The sequence below is a fragment of the Parasteatoda tepidariorum genome, chromosome 8, assembly GCF_982258835.1.
Source record: "Parasteatoda tepidariorum strain Cologne lab strain chromosome 8, Ptep-v5.0, whole genome shotgun sequence".
NCBI lineage: Eukaryota > Metazoa > Arthropoda > Arachnida > Araneae > Theridiidae > Parasteatoda > Parasteatoda tepidariorum.
The window spans coordinates 95,592,664-95,612,446 of NC_141762.1; the positions used below are offsets into that span (position 1 = coordinate 95,592,664).

At 29.4% G+C, this 19,783-nt stretch overlaps 1 protein-coding gene across 2 annotated transcripts in view; it reads right to left on the reverse strand.

Annotated features, from left to right (window-relative positions):
* LOC107451091 (uncharacterized) overlaps positions 1-19,783 on the reverse strand; it is a 43,772-nt gene that overhangs the window by 7,105 nt on the left and 16,884 nt on the right. Inside the window, exons 2-6 of one of the 2 annotated variants that reach the window (XM_071180959.2) lie at positions 18,665-18,793; positions 17,224-17,311; positions 16,005-16,283; positions 6,629-6,800; positions 40-175 (exon numbers count right to left, since the gene is read on the reverse strand). In XM_071180959.2, coding sequence (XP_071037060.1) covers positions 40-175; positions 6,629-6,800; positions 16,005-16,283; positions 17,224-17,311; positions 18,665-18,793 — 804 coding nt within the window. The remainder of the gene's footprint in view (positions 1-39; positions 176-6,628; positions 6,801-16,004; positions 16,284-17,223; positions 17,312-18,664; positions 18,794-19,783) is intronic. The other variant, XM_071180960.2, reaches the window with a different exon arrangement.

The window sequence follows — 19,783 nt, forward strand, 5'->3', positions numbered from 1 at the left end:
GGCATACGTTAATTATAATTATAATTAAAATTAAATTACTTGTTTGATCCAGTTATAGTAATTGGGTGCTGCAGCCCATATTTGTGAAGAATGCATGTTATAGTCCATATTTACGTTGGAGCAGGCTGGAGCATTTACTTCGTGAGAAAGCTGAGCGATATATCGAATTGCTAATCTAAAAATAAAAATTAAAATTAATTAGTTAGTTGCACCGAAAATATAATATCTAGTGAAAATTTGATAACAAATTATCACTAGACAATCTGAAAGTTTTATAACAAATTATTTTTAGTCGTGTTAGCTCTAAGGATAGAGCTGGTCGAAACGAATTCCGCATACGGTTTGCACCAACCGCAGTTATTATTATAACCGCATTAGAGTTCCTTGCTGTCATACTGACCGTAAAAGGTTTTCGTGGTTTTCTTCTCCATTTAACGCAAATGCGGGTTAGTTTCATTAAAATGCCCTCACGAAGGCAAATTTCTCCTCCCACTATTCGATCCAAGAGTTTCCTTGTCTTCTGGATTGCGTTCAAAATTAAAAGCCTATGGATTTGAACATTAGCAGTCGTAAACTCATATATATATATATATATATATATATATATATATATATATATATATATATATATATATATATATATATATAACGCAAAATATTGAATCGACTGTTCAACGGTGGTTATAGAATAAAAGTATTAGTCTTAAGCCTGTAAAATAGTGGGAAATGCAATTGGAAAATTGGCAAGTTTTCAGCTCAGTTAGAAAAATAACTATTTTGCATTGAAGTAAATATACAGTTGTGGCTTTCTGTTTAACGTCTTTGAAGGAACGGGGAAAAACCTTATCTTCTTGAGACAGAAAAGGGAATTTTACTTTTGATACGCAGAATCATGTGCTCGGAATTCCCTAATTTATTCAGAAACTAATTAATAATTTTGAATAATATTTGTTTAATTTTATTCGTTGATGTGTTCTATTTTCAGCCACTGAATATTGAATTTAAAGTTTTTAAGTATTTTTGAAACTTGAACTTTGAAAAAGTTTTTGAAATTCTTACAACCTGAATATTTAAACTTTTGCAACTAAGCTCAATAGATCAAATTTCAAGAAATAAACTGAAACAAAACATACTCAAAATATTAATTAGTTATTGGATTAATAAGGAAATTCTAAGCTTTCAGTTCTTCGTATGTTAACATAGCGGAAGTAAAATCCCTTCCCTGTCTGAAAAGGGATCCTTTAAAAGGAATCCTTAGGCTTAGATTAGACATCCTTAGGCCTTATGTGGAAACGTTACAGTTGAGAAAATTTTCTCTTCACACTTTTTCTGGCTTAAGTCTGCAAATTTAATGCGTAATAAATTACTATGTTTAAAACTGTTTTTTTGTCTCTCTTTTTTGTACAAATTACATTAATACAAAAATAAATTACCGTAACAAAATGAAGTAAAATGGTACAAAAAGGAAATAAACTTTATAATAACTCGTTATAATAATTTTTTCCTCAATTTTTCGAGCATTTTAAAAAGGCCATCTTCAATATTGGATGAGCTAATATCTTAAACATCAGTAACGTCTGTATTAGAAAGCAGTGATTTATAATTTCACTATTTTCGATATGTTTTTTTTACTTAATTTTAATTTGCACCCTTAAGTCAGTTTTTATCTCAGTTAAAGAAATCTTCCTACCAAGTTCTTTTTTCTTTTTTTTTTTTGCACTTGCACTGTTGGAGTTTTTGTTCTAAGATTATGGTTAAATAATTCCACCCAATTAGCCATAGAATTTTTTGGTAAAGAAAATTTTTTACGTTTACAATTTTGAAACCGTTTACAACTAGTATGGTTTAAAAAAACATGAATACAAAACTATACGGGTCCTTAGCCATTTACAACTGTCATGGTTTCAAAACCGTAAAAAAAAGATATTAACTGGAAATTGGAGATAGTTCAGCAGCTTTATGGTGTTGCCATCTATGTATGAATGAGAGTATCGTATTTCAATACTCCAGGGTCACAATTTGAGGAGTACATGTCAATAGAATGTCTTTATTTGTTGATAAAAATGGAGGAAATGTTGATGTGGTAATGATGGGACACGAACCTCTGTTCTGTCGGTTATGAGAGTGACAGATTATCCCTCTTGTCTATAATATGCACTTATCTCCAGGGAATTCAGTGGCTTCACTAGGTGCGCTTAGTTGGTGAGATAAAATTCTGGTTGTTTAACAGTATAAGGTGAAAACAATAATTAAACAGTTTTCTTCACAGTTAACAGTTTTGCCTAATTATTTATATATAATATGACTGTTTTGTTCAATTATGGTAAAAAAACAATTAAATAAATTGTTATTTAGCCATTTTTCCAAGAAATTTCCAGCAGTGTAGAACTAAAAATGTTTTCTGTCATAGAAAATCGCCTTGTAGTGATAAAGAGGAGTAAAAAAAATTTCGATGCTTTAAAAAATATTGTTCCTTAACAAAAACACAGTAGTTCTTAAGTAAATATTTTCTAGTACGAAAGAGCTGGAACCGTAACGTATCTTTAAATAGAGAATGTCGTTATTTAAAGTTTTGTTAAACTGAGAGTCAGGTGTATGTTATTTTATAACTTGCTGAAAGCTAGCTTTTTATACGGGATAAAAAAAAAAAAGCAAATACTTAATAAATTGGTATTTATCAAAGCTGCAACAAAACTAGAGTGCAAGCATCAATATAATCTATAAAGACAAAATAATTCCAGTTCGTTTCTATTTACTATAATTTGTTAAATTCCCGGTGGCTTTATGTTATCAAATTAAGCAAAACACGTTTTCAGATGTTCATTTCGTCAAATTAAAATTTAACTGTTTTCATTTGGCACAATGCTATTGCTCGAATATAAATGCTCGAAACACAATGCTATTGCTCGAAGCTCACCCGTGATGGTCCAAACATTGACCAAAATCAAAAAAAAAAAAAAAAAAAATTCCAGTATTTATGTCTTTAGAGATACCATAAAAGACTTATTATCACAGTACATAATATTAAGTACATTGGCATCAAAATTAAATACCTTTATCAGTACATTTGGCACTTATTAAAACAACATCTATTACCACAATACCAGTAGTACATATTACCAACATTAATTGAGCTTAATTGGCGCCAATAATAACCTAGCGATTTTTTTACGGTACCTCTAACCTTTTCTTCATTAATTTTGCTTCTAAATATATAACTTGTTTTTAATTTCAACAAATTGCTATTGATTTCAAATTACTTATTTTCATTTTAAAAAAAACTAACTAAATATAATCTCGTTTTCCAAGGGATATAAAATTACTCCATTTGCTAGATAATTATTTCCATTATTTTTTTAATTATTAAAGAAATCTCAAAAATTTCAAAGTTTTTTGACACGGACCCCTTAAAAATTGCGTGACTCATTGTTCTGTATGCGTTTTATGTTAAGATGGATATATTTCATGTATCTTTTCTTATGAAATGTTAAGCCTACACTAATGAAATGTGTAAAACCTACACTAATCTGTTAAGCCTACACACCTGTTAAGCCTACACTAAGGAAATGTTACAGTAAAAAACAAATATTTAAGATACTACTTTTTGAAAAAGATTATTAGTTAAAATTTTAAAAAGAAACTTTAGTTAAATTAAAACATTCTAAAATTCAATTTTTTAAGTAATAAAAAAATATTTATTAAGAAAACGTAAACAAATATTTTACAACAAAAAAAAACATACAATAGTACAGAACGAACAGTACTTACAGAAATAAACAGTACGTAAGGATGGTTTTTTTAAAAAAAAAAATTCTAAACTGATCTACAGTAAATGGCTGGACAAAGGTTTAAAAACACAGATTTTAGAAAATCGCATTCAAAGTATAAAAAGCCGTCTTTCTCACAGATTTTAACAGTTAAATTATTTTTATTATTCAGTATTTTAATGAAATTGGTTTTAATTATAAATTATATTTTTTTCCTGTCGTTTCGTGATAAAAAATGATTATTTATTAATGTTGCATATTAGTTTACGACAGTGAGAGATCACCAGATTTAATGGCATTATTTTATTTTATTTATTACAAATACTTTGCTGAATAATTTTTTCTAACAATAATTTAATACCATTAAAAGTGAATGGATCATTTTATTTAGACTTATTACGGAATCTTTAATCATTGGGAAGATTCTAAAATAAGTATTCTAAATGTTTAAATTTATTGCTTTCGTAAATTTACTGTTTGGAAGCCCTAAAATTTCATTTCATTTAAACGTAACGAAAAACTAAAACGAACGCTAAGTGTAAAGTTAAGCTAAATTATCATTCGATGAAAATTTAAAGTTTCGCAGTTAAGACACTGTTTGTTAAAACACGGTTCCCAGCAGATCACCGAAGTCAAGCATCACCCGCTGGCGAATTGACAAAACATACCGTAGATTGCAAAGGATTGGCGAAAATTCCTATTAGCGTTAAATGAGCGTTTTCGCAAATCGCCAAGCAGCTGTGTGCTTATGTTTTTGTTTTGTTTTCGGTATCGCATAATATTCAACAAGTTAGATAGGGGTGCGACATTTCAATTAAGCGGGTCTTCATTTGATTCTTCTGCATCAAATAAAATATAAAGCTTTTTTTTTTTTGTTATAGCGCCGACATTCTCGTTTGTATCTGTTGACTAAATTGTGTTTATTGGCGTTTTTTAAAAGGTTGTAATAGAACTAAGATAGAAAAATTACACATTATTACATATTCTATAGTTTCATAACTTTCATTAAATGTATTTCGAGTAGTGAAATTCTTTTCCTTCTCATACACTAATTAGAATTAATAATTTCACAATAACCTTTAATCCTTAATAATGAAATGATTATTATAATAAAGTTTGTGTACTTAAAAGATTAAAAAAAAATTTTTTTTTATTGTTTATCAGAGAGTTTCCAATTCTATATTAATTAAACTTAATGGTTCTGCTCGATAACCATTTACAATTGTTTTTAAATTTTATTTAATTTTCTGTTATTATGAAATTCTTTAAATATTTTTCGACGTAGAGATTATTTAGCAATAATGCGAAAAGCTGAAATTTGTAAAACAGATGAACCTCTTCTCATTTTTAAGGCTAACTCACTTTTATGATATAAAATTAAGTGATATAAAGTTAAGTGATATGAAATTAAATGCTAACAAAAAAAAACATAATTGTTTATCTATTTAAAACAGCTTTATCGCTCATAATTGTTTAATTTGTTTTTACTTATAATTATATCAGTTGGGATCATTTTATAGACGCTAAATTTAATTCATCCATGCGACTTTTCACGACGCTAATAAAAGTGTTATTTCCGCACCAAGAAAATGACACTGAATAAAATTAAAAACATTTGCGAAAAATTATGTACCATTCGATAACAATTTTGAAGTCTATGGACGTAACCTCTAAGAACAACCAACCTCTATCAGCAACCATTTTACTGTGGAATGGAAGAGTGGTCGCTCGCGAAAGGTTTGTATACCACACTTCCTTTTAAAAAACACTGATTGTAGAATTGTACTATAATAATTTTGTCAGAAAAAAAATCAACGGAGAATCCATGATACCACGGTCTGTTTTATTTTATGTCTCATCTCCGTCGTTGAACAGCCGACCCAATTTTGACAACTAGCGTTCACCTCCGTAGCCTTGTAATTTTGAGCCAATCCAGAAGACAAGGAAACTCCTGGATCAGTACCCCCAGAGGTATTTTATTTTATATTTAACCGTCTTTAACCGGCCTATCCTATTTTCGAGTTTGCGAGTACTAACATTCACCTCCGTAGCTTTGTAATTTTGTACCCAATCCTGCGTTACATGGAGTGGAAAACCTCCCACAGTTACCCTGCAGGAAAGAGGACTCTTACCCATGATTCGTCGATCACTGAGGATGTTTCAATTCAGCACTTTGGTCGGTGCGAGCCGGATGCGGAGTTCGTTTCGACCAGCCATAGCCAGGATTCGAACCCGGTTCACCTCATTGGAAGGTGAACGCTCTATCCCCTGAGCCATCGCGGCTCCCCTAGAGGTATTGATTTGTTGTGGGCGCATGGAGGACTTTGCGACGCGACAGATTTAATGTGCATCGGTTGCCATTATTTCTTCTAGGAACTTGTGCTGCCTTGATTGTTTAGACATTTTTCTGGGTAAAAACCAACAGTTAGTTGGAAGTGAAGTAAAGCTATCAAAATAAAATATAAGCTACTTGCCAAAACATTAAGTTTTTGCCATTTTCTCTCACTACGCAACAGTCTTTGCAGAAATACGCAACTAATTGAATGAAATACGTTGAACACGCGTTACATCGTCATTTCTGATCCGATCACCTTATAAAGCAATAAATTGTTCTCCCGGTCAAATGACCAGTTATGGTAGAAATAGGAATGCGACATGTATTATTTGAAACAAACAAAATATAAAAAAAGAAGAAGAATAGAATATTAACTGTGATTGTTAGAATAAGTCATGAAGTCAAATGTGCAAAAACGGTAAGCATTTTCGATACAAAAGTTCTTAAACGGTCATTTGAATGGTTATGGTATGTTTAGTGTTATAGTATGCATTTGAGTTAAACCAAATCTCCAGAAGAGAAATACCTGAGACATTCTAATTTGGACAGTTTTTTTCCAGGAGGTTCCGTAGTTGGTAGAACATCACTTAATCTGTCGAATCCTTCATTCATCTCTTGTATGCTACTTCTCTTTCGAATGCAGGCAATTCTCTTTTTTTCTTCCCTGGACATTCCACCGCCATTATTCCTTCCACGATCTAAAATCGAATGAGTCATAGTTATTGAACATTAGAAAAAAAAACATTTTATAGATCGCTAATAATGAGTCCACTAAACTAATGATTAAGAAGAAAAACGCGAGCAAGTTATATTCGAAAAATATGTAAGCTGTCTCAAAAGTTTAAAAGTTTGCAGTTTCAATCATCAAATTGGGAATGTTTATGACTTCGAAGTTTCGAATGTTTTCGAAGTTTGTTTAATCCATTCTAAGTTTTTGAATTTTTCCTTATTATCATGATCCATGGCTTATAACCGTGGTCGAGCAGCCGACCCAAATTTTCAGTTCACGGCTAGAATTGTTCAACTCCGTAGGCTTGTAATTTTGAACCTAACCCAGAAGACAAGGGAACTCCTGGATCAACTACTTGATGAAATTTGCCTTCTTGGAGGACTTTTTGAAGAACCTAACCAGCATTTGCGTTACATAGAAAGGAAAACCATGAAAACCTCCCACAGTTAGCCTGAAGGTAAAGAGGACTCTAACCCATGATCCGTCTACCACTGAGGATATTTTACATCAGCATTGTAGTTGGCGTGAGCTGGATGCAGAATTCGTATCGACCAGCCTTCATTGGGATTTGAACCCGGTTCACCTCATTGGAATGCGGAAGCTGTACCTCCTGAGCCATCACGATACAAGTTTCAAAAATTATATTATCATGCAGGACATATTCAATCAGTAATATCGTTAAATACTAATTTAGCTCTTTTCAAATTTTTACGAAATTCACCAAGATGTCGGATGGGGCGAGTAAACAACATCAAAATGGAAGGAGAAAAAAGAACAAATATTTTATATTTGATTGAACCAAAATAGTATTAATTTAACTGTATAACTAGGAATTTATTATTATTTTTTTAAAAACTTAGTTTATTCTTTTTTAAAACATTTAGTCATGCTTTATTGTCATTTTCAACATTGGCATGGCAGTTCGAGCTGGGTCTTGGCCTTTTCTAGAATTCTCCATTACTTTCTCGTTTTAGCAAATTCAATACACTAATTGTTTCAAAATCTGTATTGTTTTGCTCGATGGATGCTTTTGAGCCGTGGTAGCTCAAGGGATAGAGCATTCGCCTCCAATGAGGTGAACCGGGCTCGAATCCCAGCGAAGGCTGGTCGATACGAATTCCGCACCCGGCTCGCACTGACCGTAGTGCTGACATGAAATATCCTCAGTGGTAGACGCATCATGGGTTAGAGTCCCCTTACTTCTTGGCTAACCGTGGAAGGTTTTCGTGGTTTTACTTTCCATGTAACACAAATGCGAGTTAGTTTCATCAAAAATTCCTCAACGTGGGGAAATTTCACCCCATACTTGATCCAGGAGTTCCCTTGTCTTTTGCATTGGGTTCAAATTTACAAGGTTACGAATAATAGTACTAGCAAACCAAAAGATTGGGTCGGCAGATCTACGGCGGTTATAAAATTAAATAAAATCTGTATTAATGTAGTCCAGTCATCGAGGTTTAGGACATCCTCTAGCCTCTACTACCAAATGATTTGTGCGAGTTTGAATATTTTATGTGTTAGGCTAGATATATTTAAACGGCAAATGTGTCCTTTAAATTCCATCCTACTTAACTTAATATATTTAATATGCAAATAACATTAGTGTGCGGCATAACTTTCCCTGTGTATTCTTATCTTCAATAAAATGCCAACCAACTTCTCAATCTACACAAATCGACAAGGAAATTTGTATATTTTCAAAGAAAATTGAAATTTGTTTGTATTTATACCCACAGTATATAGTGTTGTTCATATTGTAGATTAAAAAAAATTTTCTTAGAAAATCTTCAATAAAGTTCAACGATTAATGGTTTCAAACTTCAGACGAAAACATTAAACCGAACCTAAAATTAAATACTGTCAATGGTTGATATATTATATAGCAGGGGTTTCCAACTTACATGAGGCCGGGGACCACAATTAAAAACACAAATCAAATGGCGGGCCGCAACTTTATCAAAATTTTTTGTAGGACTCTTTTTTTGTTTGAAGAAACATTAAATATTACTGTTTTACCAAGTTGTAAAAAACAAAAGTATTGAATTACAAATTAAATTAAGAAGTAGATTTTCAAAAATATTTAATTGTTATTAATAATAATTTTATACACATAAATAAATAATAAAAATTCGGCAACAATAACTTTAATGAGCACCTATGTATTAAACAATTAATGTGCAATAGATATCTGAATGTTAAGGTATTAAAGTTACATAAAAGAACACAATATATTCAATGAGAAAATTGAGGTTTGTCTGCTGCAACCACCAGAGAATCTATATTTACATTTAAAATTTACAAATGTGTGTGTAAATATTTTCGTCCAAAATGAGTGGTTTCAAAAAGTTAAATCGGAGAATTTTTTCGAGAAAATTTTTGATACGCACACGCTAAATTATATTCACAAAATACAAAAAAAAAAAAAATAAATAAAAAAAAAATAAGAAAGAGCAACATACACGATTATTTTTGTATTTGAATAAATATTTTCTTGGATGCAAAACCTGAAAAATAAATTTCCTTGCACCATTGGTATGTTAAATTTCTCAGAAACGAAGAAATTTGGTTTTTATTAACGAGAAAAGTATTTTAAATACATATCGAATTTTTACGAAAATTGTCCGCAAAAAAATGACAACTGATATATTTTAGCTCGCGGGCCACAAAAAAAGGCTTCGCGGGACGGATGCGGTCCCCGGGCTGCCAGTTGGAAACCCCTGTTATATATCATCTTAGATCCTTTAAACGATAATGAACCTTATAACGTGAGAACAGCATATCGTGAGTGCACAAAAAATAGTATAAATATTAATTCATATTTAAAAAATACTGAGCTAGTTTTGCAAAAACAACGATTTATTTAAAAAGAATTAAGGAATTGAGATTTTTTCCAAATTTACTTTCTTCTTTTTACATGTTAATACTATAAACAAGCACGCACTATTTCAATATTGGTTTAAAAAAATTTATAAATAAGCTAGTGGTCAGCTATTTTTGCTGTATAACACATGTCCAGAAAAATGCAAAATCTGCACAAGGAAAAAAAAATTCTGAAGGTTATTAATATCACATGATTTAACTCAGAAATATACTAATCGAAAAGAAGAAACATTTTACGAAAAGGGGCAAATAAAATTGTCTAACATGAAAATTTGATTGATCACACCCTTAAAAAAGAAATTCACTAGGATTTGAGATGCATCTTTTACAATCTTAATGGTAACGTGCACAAGACACTACACTAATATCAGTACTATGAAGCAATAACTTTTGGGTATAAATACTAACTAAATAATTGTTTTTCGCTCACGCTAAAAATTAACTGTTATTTTTTATTTGTTATTATTTACTGTTATTTATTTGTTGTTATTTATTTGTAATTATTTAATAGTTATTATTTATTTGGTATTATTTAATTGTTATTATCTTCGGGATATAGTTGACTGAAGGAAAAACATGGATATTTTAGATTAATAATAATGGTCTTTCGCTTACGGTTAAAACTCATTGTTATTATTTAATTGTTATTACTTAATTGTTACCATTTAATTGTTAATATTTAATTGTTATCACTTTATTATTATTTAATTTTTATCACTTAATTATTATTATTTAATTGTTGAGAAACTTCAGGATATAGTTGACTGTAGGAAAAACATGGATTTCTTAGATTAATAACAATTGTTATTCGCCTACGGTAAAAATTAATTGTTATTATTTAATCATTATTTAATTGTTGAAGAGCCTCGGGATAATGTTGACGATAGGAAAAACATGGATTTCGTAGATTAATAATAACTGTTATTCGCTTACGGTAAAAACTCATTGTTATTTATTATTGCCTAATTATTATTATTTAATTGTTCTTATGTAATAGTTAATATTTAATTGTTCTTATTCAATTTTTATTATTTAATTGTTGAAGAACATAGGGATATAGTTGACTATAGGAAAAGCATAGATTTCATAGATCAAGTGCAACAACTTCCAAAAATTGTCCACGTAAATTTTTGATACTCATCAAAACTCAATCGATTCCACTGCCGTTTTCTGCAGAGAATCTACTAGCTCAGTACAAAATGAAATTTTCGCACTTGATGCAATATCTCCTTTGATTAGTAATTATGTAAATTAATCGACATTTCATCAACTATTTGATCATTCATAAGTAATTAAGATAAAAAAATTTTTGCCTCTGAGTTTAATTAATTTTTATTTACTTACTTTGTTTTTAACTTTTACATTTTTTCCCTGTAGGAAGCATTATTCTTCGAAAATGCAAGATAAATTTTTGAAGTAACTTTCTCGGGAATGAAAAAAAAAACATAAATAAACTAAATTTTAGTCAGTATATCGTATTAAACGGTTTCGTTAAATCGGTTTATGAACTGCACGCAGACACTTTAAAAAAAACAAAAAAACTTTAGGTAGGTAGTTACTTTCTTTACGTCGCACTAGAATTTGCACAATGAGCTACTACCGACGGTCTGGGAAACATCCTTGAGGACGACTCCCTTGCTTTGATAGCCCAACGACTTGAGCGCGAAGCCGAGTACTTTACGTTAGAAAAGTTTAACGAGGACCGATACCGCGCAATCCGGTCCTTACGCAATTTGATCAAAGTGGTCACCCACCCGCTTACTGACCGCAGACAGTGATGTCTTGACTTCGGGTATTTTACTAGGAACCGTGTCTTTACGATCAGTCCACAGCGGGACTAAAAAAAAAACTTTGCAACTATGGAATAGCAAACTTACCTTAGGGAATCAGGTCGCTTTTGTGGAAGAATCCCTTTAATGGTGCTGGGATAGTGAAATTGCGAAGGAAAATATAACTGACTTTTACAGAATAACAAAGAGATCAAATGTAGCTAAATTTCGACATACGCTAATGCTTAACAAAAGGGAATAAACTATTAATTGCTAGTTATTAAAATACCAGACGAAACTAACCTCTGTTCCTTTTTCTCAAAATGGACAAGTATTTCATTCCTTTCAGGTATGGCTTGCTTCGTCTGCGATTCTGAAAGTGGTGAACGGTTCTCGAAGCAAATCGATCCACCGATGGACTTGGCATATTATCGGTCCGTATATATGTCGGTCTTTATTATTATATGTATATTTCATCTAAAAATCTCTCTATGTTCGGTGCAATCTGACTGTCCCAGCTGCCGTTGCCACCTGTTGATCCCCCCCCCCTCTCGCATACGTTTTCAACGAATTCTATAATGATATCAATCTGGTATGAATATACTAAACACATTTTTTTTACCTCCTGTAAAACACAAAGTCTGTAAATTTACTCAAACAATTTCCACACTTTGTGGCAAGTGTTAGTGAGTTTTATTGTGTAAACAACTGTTGTATGCCTTGGCAAGTGAACTCAGTGTTTTTTTAATACTTAATAGTGAATCGAAGATGGTATGAACTGATTTATGGAATAGCGCCTCATTTTCTTTAAAGGTCGTATAGTTTTTAACCTTTGTGACTTGAGAGATTCTTTCTCTGCCATCTTGGATTTTTGATTTAATTTTTGTTTTCTCTATGGATTTTTAATAATTTTTTTTTTCATGATACAGAACCATTCGAAAGCTCTATTAGTTCCAAAAAGAGTGAAACATAAAAGCTCTTCTTTATTGGATTAGTAGAAAAAGCACTTGGTAATTTTTTTTTTTTTTTTTTAGAAATGCAAGGAATTTTTAATTGAAACTTCTAAAGCAAAGCAAAACAATATTGTGTGCTTAGTAAGTTTGAAAAGGTAATTGATTTCTGTATATTAGTCAGTTTTTATAATTTATGAAAATTGCTTTCATTGTTGTTTTATTAGGCAAAAACCGATTTGGATGCTGTTTAAAAAAGTTTTACAGCCCTAATTACGGAAAAAACAAAGATATTAATCAAGAATAAAAAACAGATGAAGGTATGATACAAAATCACCTTTTAAAAATGTTGATAGTAGAATTGTATTGTAATAATTTTATCAGAAAAAGTCAATAGAGAATCTACGACACCACGTGCTGTATTTCTCAAATTCTTATTGGACGATGACTTCATATGTTATATTTTTCGAAAGATTTTGCCGGGTAGTATAAATATCCAACATCAGTTTGGGAAAAGGAAATAACTCTGATTAAAATTATGTTTCGAATACCCCCTTCCATCTATTTCCCAGTCGATTAAATATTTTTTTTTCTTATCTTAATTCATAAGAGTATCAAGCAGCAGAAAAATTATTATTGCACTGTGATTAAACTTAATTCTACTATGATGTTAGATGTAAGAATTTAACTATATGGAAGAATTAAATGCTGTTGCAAATATTGAAGAACTTATACAAAAATAGAAGAACTAGGGGAAGTAATCCTGCAGTAATTTAATTATATTTTGACCTTAAAAATACCAGCATTTTTAGCTGTATTATTTATTCTTGGTTTATCAGAACGAATTTTTTCAATACTTCAATTTTGAGCCACAATGACTCAGGGGATAGAGCATTCGCCTTCCAATGAGGGGAACCGGGTTCGAATCTCAGCGACGGCTGGTCGATAGGAATTCCGCCTCCTGCTTGCACCGACCACATTGCCAACGTGAAATATTTTCAGTGGTAGATGGATTTAGGGGTTAGAGTCCCCTTGCTGCCAGGCTAACCATGGGAGGTTTTCGTGGTTTCCTTCTCTATGTAACGCAAATGAGGGGTACATCAAAAAGTACTCCATGAGGGCAAATTTCTTCCAATACTTGATCCAAGAGTTCCCTTGTCTTCTGAATCGGGTTCAAAATTACAAGGCTACGGAGTTGAACATTAGTAGTTGTAAACTCCAAAAATTAGGTCGACTATTCAACGACGATTATAAAACTAAAATAAATACTTCAGTTTTATAATATAGTTAGTAATGTAGTAGAAGGAGAATTTGCAATTAAGCGTTTCTCTTGTGATATAGCTTCCTCGCACATCACCCCGTTAAGATGAGTGAAACAAAAAAATTTTAAATTTTACAATCAGAAAATAATACGTTTTTATATATTTCTTTATCAAATAGTTCATTAATAACTTTATTCTCTTGACTAGAATAATTAGGCATGAAAGTGACTAGAATATTTAAGTATATAAGTTTTAAATTTGTAACATATTGTTGGAAATATTGATATGATGTGAAAATATTTGTAACAAAATAGTTTAATTCTTTTAGTGAAGCAAATTAATTACATGAATGAATTACGTGAATGAAATAAATGAATTATATGCATCTTATTTTTCAAATGTTAAAGGGTACCTTACTTTTTCCAATTCGCCAAATTAATGTACTTAAATTTCAATAAATTTATATTGATTATTCGGTCACGTTTGTTGAGCTATGCATGAAATTGACAGATTTTCAAGCAATAACTAAATTAAATTATCAATAGTACTGTTCAATTATATACATAAAATTTAATTTAATTTGCTTATAGCAAATTATATCAGCGGTCAGTTGTTGAATTTATTACAAATTAGATTTTTAAAAATAAGATTATTTATTAATATTGTATTAGATAATTCATATTTTTTTCCTAGCTTCACTTATTTAAGAAGTCTTCTGTAGTGTTAATGAAATAAAAATTGCAGTAAATTCTTAAATTTCATAAATGCCTAAACCACAACAACGCTTATTAATTAGTTTGCAGAAGTTTAAATTAATCTAGTATAACTACGCTTACTCTAGTATAACTCTAGTATAGTACGCTTTAAAATCACTGAATAAAAAGTAATATATCAAAGCAAAACTACCACTTTAAATATAAAATCCTCCGGATAAAATAGGAAAAGTTACAATCTATCTTTAAAAAAATTTGTATTTGTAAATTGAGAGAAAAAAAAAACTGTAGGGTATACCGGGCAAATGTACACCGTACAGTGGCAATTAACAAAACTAAATATTTCGGACATTTACCAAAGTGACTATGTGATTGTCAACTTTATAGCTGCAACATGAATGGAAAAAATTCCAGTAAATTTTACGAAATAATATGAATTTCCTGATAATTGCTGCTTTACGTATTAAATGTTTTACGCATAGGGAATTTTCGGGATTTTTATAGTCCTCAAAATAGAAAAACTGCAATATTTTCCAGTTATATGATTGACATTAAATTTGCTCGAAATGTTTTGTATTATGTTTACTCATAATTTTGAATAGTAATAGCCATTTAATTCATCAAAAATGGTTAAAAGAATTCTTAATTTGTTTACAAAAGGAATTCTGAATAAAAAAAAAATTATTATTTAGAACATTTTAGAAAAAAAATAATAAACTAATTTCTAAAACTGAGGATCGCTTCATTACACCTGTTTAAATAGTCCAGTAAGCAATAATCTGTGCAAAAAATGTATTTCAATAGGAATTTTTCTTAGAAAACTTACTCAATTTTAGGGATTTTGTCAAAATGTTAAAAAGCGAGGAGAATTTTTATTAAACCAATAAAACAGGAGAAACTGGCAAAATCCAGTAAAGTTGGCAACTATGCAACATTTACCGGTGAAAGTCAACAACCACCAATTTTGGCCATTCACATTAGCAAATATAAGAACAAATGAAATGGAGTAAAACCACTAACAAAATAAATACGTGCAGTCCCTGGCGAAATTATTCTATGCACTCTATAAGATTCTATGTAAAATCTTAATTATCAGGTGGTACTATACAGCTTTATTGTTTTTATGTGACTGAAACCGGTTTGCACTTGTTTACGTTCGTGTATCAATGGGTTAAATTAGACGATATATTACATGAATATAGAATATCAGGTATATTAGTATATTTTGATAATTAGGTCAAATTATTATGCGCACTGTAGTTTTTTAATAATTATATGTTTTGAACGAGTTTATATGCAGTACTTTAATATTTAAACATACATGCAATGGGTTTTTATTCAGGAGATTTTTTATATACTTCCCATTTGTATTTATTTTTAACGTATTGCATTACAATATTAACCAATCGATACAGAAGTGTAAGCAAATGCAAACCGGTTTCAATCACATAAAAAACAATACAGCTGCATAGTATCACCTGATAATTAAGATTTTACATCGAATCTGATAGTGCGTAAAATAATTTGGCTGTAATTAAGAACAAATAAATATGAAAAACAACGAAATATTTTCTTAATTTTAAAAGACATGTACCAACCTTTTGATTTAAAACTGGTATATCTTGACAAAAATCCTCGACCCCTTGTTCTTCTGCTCGTGACGGTAGGCAATCGAACGTTTCTTGGTTCCTCAAACCACAATCCGGAGGTAGTCGGGTGAATATACGGATCCGGGGATTGGAGTTCAGTATACGTAGTAGCATCTTTTATGTAGTTATCAAATACTTGGATACACTGTGGGGCATTCTCGGATAAATAAAAAGAAGAATCCGAAATAACTGCTACGTTTTCTTGACGAACTGAAACTGTCTCATCTTCTTCAATACAAAAAACATTCATTTTTTGTCAATTTGAAATAGTTGACTAAGGTTAGAAAGTTTCAAATGAAATTAATTTATTTGCTTATTTAAATTAATTTCGTTGAATCCGTTTTATTAGTTTTATTATTACCGTAGACTTTATGTACAGAACGCTATGCTTAAATTAAAATTCATTAAAACAAAGAAATGAGACAAATTTTACGAACGGTTGAAATATTATTAAATCTAAATAATTATAAAAGATAAGAAAGTTTTAAGGAAAATATACTTTTGGTTTTATTAAATTAATTAAATTAAATCCACTGTATTAATCTAATTTTTCATTTGTGTTTTGAACATAAAACGTTCTTTTAAGCTAGTACACATTAGTAGACGAAATGGGAGAACTTCAACAAAATTTTGAATAATTATTAATATTACTAATTCTTAATAATTATCTAGAGTAAAAAAATTATAAAAGAAGTTTACTTATAACTGAATTTAATTAAATAAATTAAATCTTTTTCATCAATTTGACTCCAGCTGTTTACTTAATGTTTTAATTAAAATTCATTCAAAAGAAAATATGGGGAAAATTTTGCGAAATTTAAAATAAAGTTTACCTTTAATTATAAATTTTGTTTTCATCAAATTTTTTAAAGAAAAGGAAAAATAACAGCTTTCAAATAAAAATAAAAATAATTAATTGGGTTTAAAAATTGTTTTTTAAAAATATAAATAATAAGTATAATAAAAAATTGATATAACGAAAGAAACTTATGACGTTGACTTTTAAATCATCTGTGATTAAATTTGAGATGACACCCCAACAAAAAAATTATTATTAACCAGTTTTCTACTATAGAAAGCGTTTTTATTACTTTTGAAAAAATTATATTAAAATATGTAGCATAACACAAAATTAGAATGATGTAATATGAAAAATATCTTTACTTACTGGCAACTATGGGTTTAGCAACATCATCGTATACTTGTTCTTGGGATGAATTCGGATCAAATATTTGATCGAAAGTATACACCTTGTCCTATAGGAAGGCATATAAAAAGGGTATGAACAAAATAAATAATATAAATATATTATATCTTCCACAACTTGGATGAAAAAATTTAAGATTTTGCCCATCTATTCAATATGTGATATGTAGGCTATTATGTGATATAATAAATATGTGATAGCTAAATATGTGATATGTAGGCTATTAATTAAATAAATTTAATGAGGATTTTGTGCACTCTATAAAATAATTGCTTATTTAGGGTTTCCTTAAAACAAATGAAAGCTATTTTATAATAATAAACTTGTTTTAACAGTTAATGTTTGTAATAGGCATTAACGGACCTTCGATGGATTTGAATTACATTAATAGAATGTATTGAATAGTCAAAGGCATTTATTTACTTAAAAGAAAATTGAAAAATTATTGGAGAAGGATCTTAAAGAAATTTCAGAAACCATAGTAACAGCAACAAATATCTTATTAAGTGCAGATTTTCCTTAAAGCCTTATTCAATGATCTGGCAAAAAAAGATTAAGTAAATTCATTTCTTTGTAACGTAACTTTGAATTCAATATAGTATAAGATCTTCATTTATGCAAATAGAAATTTTTTTGCAATGGAGCTATTGTAAAAAAAATCTCTGTTCCTCACAGCTTGTATTAATAATTTCTTATAAGGAATACAATTTTTGAGTGCAAAATATTATTTAGATTATTTAAATTGTTAAAAATATTTTTAAAAAGATCCCAAAAATATTTTTATTAAATACGAGAACCCATGCATCATTTTACTGAAATTACTTTCATAATCTTCCCGAACCACTATTAAAATATGTATGAGATTGAGTTTTGTAAATTTATGTTCTTAATTAACTTTTCAAAAACGTTTAAACCTCTTCAAACGTTACCTCTTTGAAATTATTCTACTATTTAATTGAGAATATACAAAATTATTGAAGTGAAAAAAAAATCCATTGAAGAGAAAATGCGACTTATTTCCGTTTAGTTCAACAATGGATATCAACTGACAGTTGAATTATTTTAATACTCCTAACGCTTCTTTGCAATAGCCAAATTTTAAAACAAAACATCAACTAATAAAGCAGCTAAAGTTGAATAATGTATAAATCAATCTGAAATAAATACTTGAAATTAAATAAAAAATTACAAATTTCTTTGAATTAATTTAATGCGAACTAACATCTGCTATCTTCAAATGACCGAGATTATTTATTGTCATAAATATTACCACTTCAGCTGATGTAATTGTGAATCTGTAGCATTATAACCATATATCTATATGATGCATTTTTAAGAGCATTTTAGAAAGTGAAATAAATTATAAGGTTAATTGAAAACGGAAATAATGGAAATAACTTACAGAATGCAAATGTAATATTGATTTTTTATCTGGAAATTCATAACTGTGTACCAAAGCCTCCTTATCTTTTTCATTTTGCTCTCGTATACGGCAGCAGACTTTGATACTCGTATTTTGTTGAGATGCCATCTATGCATATAAGAAAAAATATCTTTACACATACAAATCATTGAATCAATCAATCAATCACACTTTCATACAAATCATTTAAATTCTCTTTACTGAAAGTTGAAAAAAATAGTTATAAAAATTTAATGTTTCCAATTAAAGTTTAGAATTTGAAAATGACATAATTACAATGACGAAAGTTCAATATCCATAAAATAAAAATAAAAAATATTACTTTTTTTTAGAATTAAATTAATAGAGGCCAAATGATATACATAAAAATCTCACGTGGATAAATAATTTCATAACTCTAGATAGTTTATGTAAGAACTGAAAAGAATCTATCTGAGAGAACTTAATAGAACATATAAATATTTGAAATATAAAATATTGTAGGTACAAAAAAAATTTAAAATCCTTAATTATTTTTTTAAAAATTTAAAATGCCGTGACGGTTTATCTAATACACAAAAAAAAACTTGTATATGCAAAAGAATTAAAATTTAAACTTGACTACAGTATTACTATAACGAAAGGTATAAATTCTAGTAATTATGTCAACATTTATATTTTTTAATTAGATTTTGGAAACCGACAATTAAAAATCGTTGGAATTTTTTAGAATTGATGTAAATTTTATGCATATTTTTTCATTAATAAAATTAGGGAATTCTCAATAAAAAAAATTAAAATTTTAAGAATTAAGGAAAGAGACTCGAAGTAAGAGCCAAATGGACGATTTAAGGCTCTAAAGGAAAGGCCACAATCAAAAACTTATGACTATAAATGAATAACAATATATGAAAAGTTCTCTTCATTATTTCATTTTTCGAAAGATAATCATACGTTTTCCTACTTTTAGAGTCTTGATAAATATTTTTTCGTCATCGACATTAAGAGATTTTTTGTGTTTCGCCAGTTAATAATAGTTAATTTAAATAGTCGCCATCAATAGTTAATTTAATGCAAGTCTCAACGCAGACAAAAGTACATTAAAAAATAATCTATTGG